Source organism: Athene cunicularia (genome assembly GCF_003259725.1).
Source record: "Athene cunicularia isolate RWA chromosome 5 unlocalized genomic scaffold, athCun1 chr5_part3, whole genome shotgun sequence".
Taxonomy (NCBI): Eukaryota; Metazoa; Chordata; class Aves; order Strigiformes; family Strigidae; genus Athene; species Athene cunicularia.
This window is the reverse complement of record NW_020799103.1, coordinates 7,845,554-7,858,069: the sequence shown is the minus strand read 5'-3', so window position 1 is coordinate 7,858,069 and position 12,516 is coordinate 7,845,554. Positions and strand designations below refer to the sequence as shown.

General features: G+C 37.0%; 1 protein-coding gene across 1 annotated transcript in view; it reads right to left on the bottom strand.

The window, feature by feature from the left end:
* Positions 1 to 12,516, bottom strand: part of TPCN2 (two pore segment channel 2) — a 32,236-nt gene that overhangs the window by 19,199 nt on the left and 521 nt on the right. Inside the window, exons 2-10 of the mRNA XM_026850696.1 lie at positions 10,533 to 10,597; positions 9,240 to 9,316; positions 8,427 to 8,604; positions 7,635 to 7,751; positions 5,753 to 5,859; positions 5,218 to 5,290; positions 2,511 to 2,610; positions 2,137 to 2,202; positions 1,697 to 1,761 (exon numbers count right to left, since the gene is read on the bottom strand). Of these exons, the coding sequence (XP_026706497.1) occupies positions 1,697 to 1,761; positions 2,137 to 2,202; positions 2,511 to 2,610; positions 5,218 to 5,290; positions 5,753 to 5,859; positions 7,635 to 7,751; positions 8,427 to 8,604; positions 9,240 to 9,316; positions 10,533 to 10,597 (848 nt within the window). The remainder of the gene's footprint in view (positions 1 to 1,696; positions 1,762 to 2,136; positions 2,203 to 2,510; positions 2,611 to 5,217; positions 5,291 to 5,752; positions 5,860 to 7,634; positions 7,752 to 8,426; positions 8,605 to 9,239; positions 9,317 to 10,532; positions 10,598 to 12,516) is intronic.

Genomic DNA, 12,516 nt, shown 5'->3' with positions numbered 1-12,516 from the left:
TGGCACAAAGGGAAAAAAGCTTAACCTACAGTCCAAAGGTTTAGCTGTCAGACTCAAGTGTTTTTGCATAGCACTGCCCTGACAGAGCTTTACCAAAGCCATTGCTGTTGAACTGTGAAGTTTTATAAAATATGCAAGAGAAAAGTAAAAAAAAAAAATAAAAAAAAATGAAGAGAAACTGCTGAAGAACTGACTCAAGACTCAAAAGAAAAATTTCATCATGGAAGTTACAAAGCTTAAAGAAAAACCTCCAACAGTTTGAAGATAGCACCTCAGGAAGACCAACACTTACCCTGTTCTGAGGAGCAAGAGACTGACAGCCCCCCTTTTGACTAGCAACTGCCTGACCAAAGGTTCAGTTGTGTGCCATCAGTGTGATGACTGTTAACACTTAGCCTAGCACTGTGTTATATCTACTACGTGTGTTAACTGCTAAGTAGCTGTGGTGTACCTCGGATGTTCTGTATTCACTGCTGGAGCTAAATCCAGTTCTAGAGATCCCATCTGCAGCCATGCAGCCTCTTCCTGCCACCACCTCTCCAGTCAGGTATCTCTTTTTGGAATAGCAATAGGAAAGTCACAATTTAACCTCTTGGGTGAAGCACATTTTATTAGAAGTAACCGAGATGATCTTTCATTTGACTTGTGTCTGCTTTCTAAAATATTCTTGCCTCAGCTCGTTTCAATTCCTCCCAGACTGTTCAACTGCACTATCCCATAGAGGAAACAAAAGCACTTACACTGTTTCCTGATAAGGGAATCCAAACTACACCCCTAGTTGGAGACTAAACAACTGACGTACATAATACAACAAAGCACATCACACAGCTTGTTAATAAAGGAAAAAGAACTTTTAGTGATGAGTTTAATCATCATCACAGACTGCACACTCCTTGAACAACATGCAAAAGTACACTTACTTTGTCAACTTTTGCTTCTCTAATATAGACACCTGAGTCAAAAGAGACCATCACACTACACAAAATAGAGAGAATCACATATGCATCAGGCATCTTCCAGAAGCACATTCAAGTGTTGCACAGATGACTGTCATTGCATGGAGAGTAAGCACAGCTTCCTTTTATTTGAGACTGAGTAATACCAAGAATAACTGCCATAGCTACTGGCAACTGCTTCTGGTACAAGTCAATCACAAGGCTCAAGTCTATCTTTCAGAGGGAGCAGACTGCCCTAATCATTCTAACATCACACCCACCCACCACAGTAAACATAAAGTAAAAAATACCAAATGTGAAGCTGTTTTAGGCAGCGATTTCTTTTTATTGAAGGCTTCTAATGCTGTGATACTCAGAGAAATTAAGTGCTAGGATTTGCAACTATAGCTATTTAAATAGATTAGCAGGTTTTCTTCACAGAGATCAAGTATGTTACTTGTTCACTTGTCCTTGTTCAGTTTTATAATAGTTCAGTATTTTTTTTCCCCCTTATGACAGTAAAAGTTGCAGATCCATGGCATACAAAGAAGTATACAAGCAGGTAATTTTGTCATGGAAGTGTATCAAGCTGTAAAAGCATATAACAGGAAAAGTACCTACATCAAAGAACCTTAAGCATCTTAAAATTCTATCAACAGCCAGGACAGGCATACTGCTTTATTACACAGTTGAAACAATACATAGAGCTTCACAGTTTTAAGGTTATGGTAGAACGCAGAAATAAGGAATGCTCTACTCACCAGAAGGTATCCTCGAAACTGGTTGTATATTATTGCTGTAAGCAGATTCATCAGAAACAAGTTGCCTATTGGAGAAAGAGATGCAGTAAGAATTATTGAAATACATAGCTGTTTCTCAGAGAAGTTTCAATGTATATAGTAAATGAGGTGTAAAAATTAAAAAGAATTCCTTTTCTTGTGTTTGATTTCCAAAATGTTTTTAATGATTTAATATACTGTGATGTAACCATTCCCAAATGATATGTTACTTAAAAAAACCACCAAACATAAGTACCTGCCTTGAAAATTATCTTACATGACACTACATAATAACTGCAAGAAACACAAAAAAGGAGAAATTCATGATTAAACCTTCCTAGAAGAATAACACACTGTAGCTGGTATGCAGAAGTGTCAAAGTTAAAGTGTGTTTAAATAACTGAACACAAGAGGTAACTTACCTAATACAGTGAAGAGTATGAAGAAGATTGAATAGGCTCGGTTCTTAGAATACGCAGGAATCATCACTGTATCAGATTTAACAAAAAAGTAAGTAAGAACTTAATGCTTAAGATGAAAACTGGAGACCTTTATCAGTTTTGGGGAATTGGTAAAAGCTCTTGCATAGCTCCACTTTAGTTTCATATATATATAATTACACCAAAGGGAAGGCAAGAATCAAGTTACTAAAGACATGAAAAATCTTTACATAACCTTCCTCTGGCTGTACTAAGTAAGAACTATCAGCTGAAAGAATAGTTATAGCAGTCTAAAGATGATATTACTCTAATATTCTTTGAAAAGTGAGACGAGTTATTTCTGAAAGATTGCTCACCATCAGGATTATTTGCAGTAGTTAGCAGTACCAGCAGTGATGTCAGTGATTCTGGCAGATTCCGGAAATACCCTGCCCACTCCTTATCCTGCTGGCCATCCTAATCAAAGAGATGTTCATTGTTAGAGAAACACTGAAGAATCACTAAGACTGTCTTACCAAGGAAGGGGAAAAAAAAAAAAAAATAAAGAAAAAAAAATCAGTCAATAACCAATTACACACACACAATCAAATCTACCCCATGAAAAAAGCACAAGACAAGCATAAAAATGAGGACAATGTGTAAGAATACAGTGCAATCATTTCACTTATTAACAGCCATTAAAAAAACATAAAGAAGAACAGCAAGCTAAGACAGACACAGAAGCTCAATATAGAAGTTATGTCTAGCTAGCACCTCAGATCCAGGAAGAACAATAGCGTCACAAACAAACAATATAGGAATCTAAAGCCAGCCTTGATTGATATAAAAACCATCACCTCTCAGCCTGCAAGAGATATTAGTGTACTGGAGGTAAAAGGACTCCCTAAACATGTTTTTAAAAAAATAAGAAAACTTAATAAATCACAGATTAAAATACCATTTTCAGTCTCAACTTGCATTATAAAAATTAGGGTAGGGTAGAGGCTGCTTTCTTTGCTATTTCAACTACAGCATGCTGTAGCTCAGCACAGATGGAAACCTCATCACCCTGAACTTTAGGACTACACTCCAGGACTTGTCCAAAAGCATAATACAATTTGAGGACAATATTAAAATAGCTCTTGTGTATGCTGAAGAACAGAAATAAAACCACTTCCTTAGTAACGAAGAGCTGCCTCAATAGGTACCATGTTACAAAAGATCCTTGCCTATAGATTTTAAGCTCCCCTTAAACACCTACAGCTCTATCAATACACCCACTAAGTGTGAAATGGGTCTCTCACTTCCCCTTTGACTTCCAAATAGAAAACTTAGCATCCTCTGAAGTACTTATTTGGTCAAAAGTTACTGCCACTACTCAGAACAAAGGTTTTCCCCTTTCTCCAATTAACCCCTTACATACTCAGGACATTAATAACAGTAACACAGCTAGACAAGTTTTAGGTCTCTCCAACAAAGTACATGAAGATGTACCTAAAGTATGAGTGCAAGCTTAGGCCTCATTTTAGAGGAAATAAATATTTACATAAATAAGAATACACAACATTAAGCAATATGCTATAACTAGGATTAGTGCACATCACAGGAGTTGTTGGGAAGGTGGAAGACAGGCAACTGTTCTCTTTTGAAAAGAATGAAGATTGAAAATGTCATGGACAATATCAATGACAACATCACACAGAGCTTAAACACGATGGGGGCAGGAGGGAAGATTAGTGCTACAGCACCCAAAAAGTATTTGCAAATACTTTGGTAATTAAGATCATCAAAATTATTTTGTGGCTCAGCGGAAACATCATATGATCTGCTAAAGCTCAGATGTTATCAGAATTTTCATCAAAACCACACTGGGAGGCTGATCTTGGATCATCTACATATATTTTTTTTTTCCCAAGTTCAAGTAGAGACAGCTAAAAGAGATGCAGAGTGCAAATAATACAAACATGAATCACGCAGCACAGAACAAACAGCCCTTGAATCTGCTGCAAAGACTGGAAAAATGTACCTCTAGAGGACATACACAAGACAATGCAAAAATCTAAAGGCACAAATTTAATTACTAAATGTATTTCTAGAACTTTGTTTCAGGATTTTGCCTTGTTAGATACAGTTAGTTTGTAGGGTTATTAGACTAGCGAATCAAAAAAAGAAAAGAAGACTACTCTCTAAGTTGCTATTTTTCACCTAAATGTATCTAAAATTCACAGGTTCAGGTATACAAGTTATTTTCCCATCTGTTGGGAAAGCTCATACTTGAAATTAGATGTGACATACAGAGATAACACAAAGATCCAGCGTGCAACTAAACAAGGGGGGAAAACAGAGCTTTGTTGCTAATTTCAGAAATTTGGTAACATGGGAATTCATGGAATTTGCTGATCATAAGGAAGACTACAGGCAGGCTGAAGTGCAAATTGCAGTAGGAACGAAGGTACAAAACTGAGACTAAGAAGAGGACTAAAACTACTGGAAGAATTATGCAACATGTGTGCTCATAGGAACACATTTATGAAAAAGCCTTAAGAACTAAGAACAAAAAAAAAATCTGACTATGATACATTAAGATATAGGAGAGGGAACACACCAAGAACACTGGAACACAAAAGGGATTTTAACCACAAAATTGCAAATTTCTTTTTTGAAAGCAGGAAGAGAAAAAACAGAGGAAAAAAATAAGAGATCAGAAACCACAATATTGGAGTAATGCAGGCAAATCGAGACAAAAACCTACCAAAGCACGGGAAAGTATACCAGTATTGGAAGGTAAGAAAACACAGAAGAAACTAAACTTAGCAAAAAGGTAAGTTTAAAGGATGAAGAGATTCTAACACTAATCTGAGGGTCCTTCTAATACACACTTAGAGAAACAGCATGGATACTATACACAAGCTGCATCTCTCTAAATGGACTTCAGACTCATCCCAGTAAGTTTGACAAGGTAACATGACCTTTTCAGGGGAAAAAAGTTTCACCAGTTTGATAAACTAGACATGGTGCAGCTATGCGAGTAATGAAAAAAACACCAAAACAGAGATCTACCAAAGCGTAAATGTAATTGGTTACCTTTGTTCGAGCAAACAGCAGCATGGCAAACATGGTAAAGAGAGACAGATGAACAGCTAGTAGTAGAAGAACACTGTTGGAAATAAAACATAACATATGTATTAATACCAACTTCATCTTATTCTTAATAGCCTCTGATAAAAATACAAAAGGATGCCATATAAAGAAAACCAGGGTTATTTTTAAGAAGCTATATGGAGATAACAGAAGATGATCCAAGTTTGATTCACAATAAGAATCACGTTTCAGTTCTTTCCTTACAAAAGGGCCGGACATAACATAAAAAACTAAAAAACACCACTCAACCAGCATCAGCAACCTTACCTGTCACATACAGAGTCACATCACATGCATTCTAGAGAAATTTAATGAACTAAAAGAAACAAAAAAGTTAACACAATTCCCCATTCATTACTTCCTGATCTCATCAACCACTTAACTAGACCATCAAGAAGGAAGCTACTCAGATGTAGTTACCCTTCATACTACACAAACATGTTTGCTGCGAAAGGATGTATTGCATGCTCTTACCTACCTTGCCATTTCAGGCAATGTGCTGTTGATACTTTTCAGCGTTTTCTTCATCATAGAAGAATTCTGAAGGAGAAAGAAAGGACGAAGAATTCTTCTTATTCTCACATCCTGCAAAAAAACAAAACAATGGACCAGTCTTATGGGAACTCAGTATCTAATGGCACAAATATTTTTCATACAAGGTTGTCAAAATACACTGATACACATATCAAAGTCAAGACTGTAACATAAAAACGCTGTGCTCAGAACTTAAATCTGTCCCACTGAAGTCACAAAGCACGCAAAACAGATTTTATGGGTGCCTCATTAAAAGAATGAGAGATTGCTTTAAAAATGCACATTGATACTTCAATAGCCTCATCAGGCCACTAATTACATGTTAACTTTACCACTGGGTACACATAACAAGCAGGCCAACAGATGGCATTGTCATATTTTCTGCCAAAGTCTGTTTCAAGAAGGGAATTCACAGTGAGCTACTTTTACTAAAAACAGATACGTATTTTGAAAATAAGGGCTTGATTTCAATTTTCAGCTTTTTTCTTTTTATAACGAAAGGGCCTGCTAATTACTCAGCATTTTCTGCTCTGACAAGACTCAAATAGGTGGTTGCCTTTATTTTCCTTAACATACATTAAAGCAATTAAGCTGTTTGACTCTCACATTCAGGACACTTGCCAGCCTTCAAGTTATTTTAGGACTTATCAGCTACTTCAAGTATTTCAGCATCCTGCATTTTAGCATCAATCTTCTCAGGGTCACACATAACAGCAACAAAAAAATAAATAAATCAATAAATCACTTTCTTCCTTGCTCTTCCCTCGTTCATACATGCCAGGAGTTGAACTGCACTTTCTGCCACTGTTTTGTATGGAATGGTCCTGTTCAAACTACTCGTTCACTATCACACCTAAAGATTGTACAATCACTTCTTTCCAAATTCCCCATATTGTAAGCATAATGTTCATCGTAGATAATTAATTTTTCAGCTGCATTATATTTATTTCACTTGACTATGAAGAGAACACATGCATTTTTCTTACAGTTGGATGTTTATAAGCTTAAGTGACATGTTCTGTCAACATTTTAAGATCATCTCTGATACTATGTCATCTCCTGGTCAGCAGTGACCACTGAAGCATGAACAACTAAACAGCAGGTTACTAATAATAACAACTGCATCCAACCTAATCCTGACTAATACAGACAATAATTTGAAATAGATTCAAAAGTTTTCTGAAGGCAACACATAATGGATTTGATACAAGAATCAAAATTCAAGATTTCTGCTTCATTCACTTCCCAGCATTTTTACCTTATTAGTATTTTCTTAATGATGACTGTAAGTGAACAAAAATCAATTAGGAGATTGCATTATCACAAAAAGGAGGACAGTTTTAGAACCATTCCACAAAACTGACGTTCCTCTCAGGACACAACTGTTTTGAAAACAATTCATCTTCGAAAGCAGTTGTTAAACTATACAATTACCTTGTACTTAGGCATCACTACATAGACTCTGTGGGTGAATCAAGTTAAGAACATAATTCTCTAACCGTATGACAGAATTGGTGCTGTGCAACCAGAGTTCTCTCTGTATTCTGACTGTTGATAGACTTATGCAACAAAGCTTTATTTAATTTTACCAATGAATTCAAATCTTTTATGAAGAATCAGACAGAATTCCTTGAGAAGCTACAGTATACCAAACATTTTCTATGTTTCAGTATATTATTGAGCTATAAAGACCAAAAATAAACTACATTACCCTCCTCCCTTAATTCTTCAATATTAGCCCTGCTGACTATCCCTTTGCAGGTTCTTCTCCTCTGCCACTTTCCACAACCAAGTTGCTGACTATTTCTGCAGAAAGCAGTTCTTACCTCTGTGCAGAAAAAACTCAGTGATACAATCCAATCGGTAAGGGAAACAATTAATGTCAGTATATAAGCCATTAGCCATTTATTTTTCCAAAATTCTTCCCATCCAATTAAGTAACTCTGGGGAGGAAAAAGAAAACCAAACAACTTATTTTATTAATAAAGTCCAATACCCTAGTAAATCAGCACCAATTGTTTTTCAAGTATTTGTAATTTTACATCAGTGCTCATAAAGAGCTCCTTGATAGACTGATCAGAGTTTTCTTACAAGAACTAAATAAAGGCCAGTAAAAGCAAGAGGTTCACACAGGCCATGTGAGAGGAATCCTTTCAGTGCAAGAAACACGTCCATTTAATAAGCATAAAGAGAGATTTTCCAGAAACAAGTATCCAAAGAAAAGTTCAGTTTCTGACTATTTTTGTTTTGTTTAAATGAACTGTCATATATTTGATTATTCTATACCCCAGTTTCTATAGCCTAATACAAGCAGCTAAGCCAAAATTATTGTACTCTTAGCAAAATTTATTTCACTTACTCCACACAAACAGGAGTTTATATTTTTAAGGGGAAAAAAAAAAAAAGTTTTTAATTCAAAAAATACGCACTGTCTAATGTCTCCTGAAAGTAAGGCTTTAATGTAGCAAAGCAATCTCACCATGCAAATCCAAGATTTGAATAATAGTTCTAAGACATTTCCCAGGACATAAAATGGAGGAAAGCCACAGTGACTATATCTTTCGATCTGCCCGACACACCTAGTATTTCACTGAATACCAGATGAATGTGATGCTCACCTTCACAGAGACATCAACCATGAACAGAAGAAAGCAAAGCAGCTCAATGCTTTCTGTTAGGCCACATGGAGGATTCCACGCAGGAAGGCGGTATCGTACATCTGACGTCATAGTAAGTGAAGAAGGTTTTTCAATGAAAGCCAAAGCCAGGATTATAGTAATGGTTAAACCCAAAATCCTGTTAGGACAGAGATGAAATTAAAAATTTAAAAAAAAAAAAAAGAGAAACCAACCAACAAAAAACACACACACCACCCCCAAAAGAAAAAAAAACAAAAACACCAAAGCCACAAAATGAGTCAAAAGAATAACAAAATACTTCCAGTAAAGTAAATTTTCTTAGAGGCAAAACAAGCTTTGTAATATTCAACACAAATGGGTTAGACCACAACACAGCACTTGATGAGCATGCTGTTGCCTCTATTAAAATAATGTAACTGCTGACCACCAAATAACCTTAGGTGGTGTTCTTTTGCAACTAACAGCAGCAAACTATCTTCCTACTATTTAACATGTTTAGAAATAGACGCTTGGAAAACTCTAACACACAGTGCTGTAACTCATACCAACAGTCCAATTTACACAACAGTCCTATGGCTGTTTCAAAGAGCCATCTACACAATCACGTTTTCATGTATCTTGTCGCTTCTCACTTCTGTCATTTCATATGTAGTCAACCCACTTGCTGCCTACAGTAAGTTCTTATAAGGATAAAAGCACAATTACCTAATTATTTAACAAAAAAGCAAGATTAATAATTTTTATAAAGACTTACTCCTAAACAAAAAAGCAAAAAGAATATCAAGTTTTTACCATTGGCAAGTTTTTGAATAGTACCATCGATAAAGCCACAGAGATTTGGAGTCCACACGGTGATTTATAGATCGATACTGGAGGCAGAAAGCAAAACAGGATAATTCAAACATTACATTCAGTCTCTCTCAAAGACAAAGATCACATTACCAAAATAAATCAAATTCTAATAAACAAAGGTCTTGAGACAATTCCAGTTTCACAATAAGATAAAGAAATTATTGTACAAGTTAATAATTATTAAAGTATCAGTCACCAATGACCATAGCTGTAGTCTACATGTGTGCACTGGGAAAGACTTTAATGAAGCTTTCCTAATCTAAAAATCACATGTTGCTCAGATAATCCAGCTGTGTGAGTGTCATCTGAAGCAAGTAGTATCATCATTACTCTGTAATAACTCAGTGCCTATTCTGTGTACTTGAGAAAACACCCATTTAGTTCACCTTTCTAACATTAATTCCATTCATGGATCTTTTGTCTTTCTCTTCCAAAAAGCCATAAGATGCAAACAAATTAATTCTGAATGTAAGAGACCTCCACCTACATCTCTAAACAAAACATGCCTTAAGTCCAAGGAAGTACTTGTCATTCTTCAGAACTGGCCTGCTTTTGATTAAATCTCCTCAGCCCCTCTGCAGCTGCTCCTGGGCTGCCATTACTCTGCTTCCACTGAGAAGTATCCACTTCCAGACAGGAGTGCACACCTTGAATGTATCTGATCCCCAGAAATCTTCCAACCAAAACCCATCTGAATGCAGCAAGAGAGCTCAAGAACTGCCCTCCAGCATTCCCACTGCCTGCATTAATAACTGGGAGATAACAGGATCTAGGAATCTGCAGTAATGGCCAGTAGAGACGAAGAGAATGAAGACTTCCAAAGCCACTAAAGTCCACTGAAGCAAGAGTTCCAGCTTCTTGCTTGAATCTAGCCTTAAACTCTACCAGCTCTTAAACTATACAAATAGTCAGATTTAGAGGCAAATTACAGGGTTTGCTCATATAGTTTCTCTTAGCAGTAAGGCCAGTCATTCAAAAAAAAAAAAGAGAACACAAACCCAAAACCTAAAACCACCCCACAAACCAACATCTCTTTTATCTGTTTTGACAATCTTGAAGACTATTTCATTGTGTGGATAAAACATCTCTTCTATGCATATCATAGGCATTTGGAATTCTGATTTTGCTTTGTAAATCAAGACAGTGTTATATGGAGGTTGCCTGAACATATAAAAACTTGTGACAAATATCCAGCATAGGAAGCATAATAGTCAACAAACAAGCTATATTTACCTGTATTGCATCTTCAATAAATACTACAGCTTGGTTTATATAAAGGTCACCATCAGCTCCAGCACCTATGAAGTTGAGAAGAAATAAGAATCACGTGCTGTCTTTTGGATAAAGCCTATAGCTTGTTTATTAGTTTACAGAAGCTCCACAGCCGTGGTTCTTATGACAAAGAGCACTGTACACACACAGCTCCTGACATGTTTGCTCCATCAGCAACACCATGCATTAAATAAGTAATAATCATCTATAAACACATTGTGCAGCTTTCTGTATTTTTTAAAAAGGTTTTCTCTAATATTTGAGTAGCTAGATTACAGTAGTAGCCAAATAACTATGACAAGTCTGGATTATTTCTATACAGAGGCAAGTCCTAAATAACACACATCATAACAGAGCTTCAAACTATTCTTTGACTAAGTGTACGGTCAAGTGAAGCTAGAAAAGTCAGACACCAGTATTCTAGGCATTTTTACTTTTGTTTAATTAAAGTACGGAAGTTTAGATTGATCTTATTCTCTCCAAAACCAACAGAAATCTCCAGTCAGATGAGAACAAAATGATGTCCTTTTTTAATCTGCCCCAGTACCAAACAAATTAGTTTTAGGGGTGAAAGTACACGAAGTGAAATAAAGTATCATGAAATTAGTTACTATGTAACAGTTAAAAACCCATTACTAACAAGTCCATATGAAGATAAATACGTAAAGAATAAAGGGCAATTGCTTGTGTTCAATTGAATTCGGGCCTTTGAGTAACTAACCTGGCAATTAAGCCACCAAGGGACACAAAGGCAGGTAAGACCAAAATGAGGAAGGAAAAAAAAAAAAAAAAAAAAGGAGAGAAAGGAAGGGTAAGAGAGAAAGGTGAGGGGGCTAGAGATACAAAAAACGGGTGGTAGTGTAACCTTCCCACAGAGGGGAAGAGGCCCAAGGAGCACTGCGTACCACCTCCTCCCAGGAGACAGCAATCCCAGCACGGGATACAATGAGAAAGAGCCTGTCCCAGTGCTAGAACAACATCCTCCAGGCTCCAAGAAATGCCAAAACCACCATTGATCCGAGTCCCAGATGATTTTATGTTTCACATGATTCAGCAGCATCTATTTTCTACAAAGACTGTAAACAGTTTTTAAATGTCACCGTTTATCTGAGCATAAGCAACAACACAGTTTTGTGCTGATTCTGATAAGAACCATGGTGTAAGACAGACAGCATAAACAGGAGACAAGCTAGGCTCACGCAATACAGATTTTATCTTTTTCAAGAAATCACACCCCAGTGAGACCAAAATAAAGTTGTTTAAAGGAACAGTATCAGTTAAAAGGACAGCAAGAACAGCAAAAGCTTGATGCTTTTGGAGCACACACCAAGCCTAGAGAGGATACCAACGTTTTAGAAAGGACAGAGTCTAAGCAGCTGTTCTTAATATAAAACTAAAAAAGGGAAATTACCAAAAAAATGTTTGCTTTAGCAATTTCAGTTTAAAAAAAACCCAACAACAACAACAAAACAAGTAACAAACCACATATTCTCTATGCATGCTACCAAGGATATCCAATTTACTCTGCAACTCTTAGTCAGAGCAAGTGACACTTAGTCACAAGTGATGATTACAGAATTGCTCGGTTGTGCCTGCAGGATCTCTCTCAGACCCACTGTCCTTCTGACACTGAACGAACAGGCAATAAAAAGAGAAGATTCCCTAAAATGATGTGATACCCTGATGATAAGAGAAGCTGAGGTCACCAGAGGAGACTTTCCGGGATGAACTGAAAAGTCACACTTCTAACACTGACTGGGTCAGAGAAAAAACGAATCAAGTCTGAGGCTGAAGCGCCGCCAGGCTTATGCCTCGGGGCAGGGATAGCGGCTCGGTGTGTTCGACCAGTATGGGCGGGCACAGCCGGTCCGGCGGAGCCGATCCCCCGCGCAGCCGCCCACACGCCGGCGGGCCAGCAGACCCCGCCGAGCCCCGGCCCCTCGGC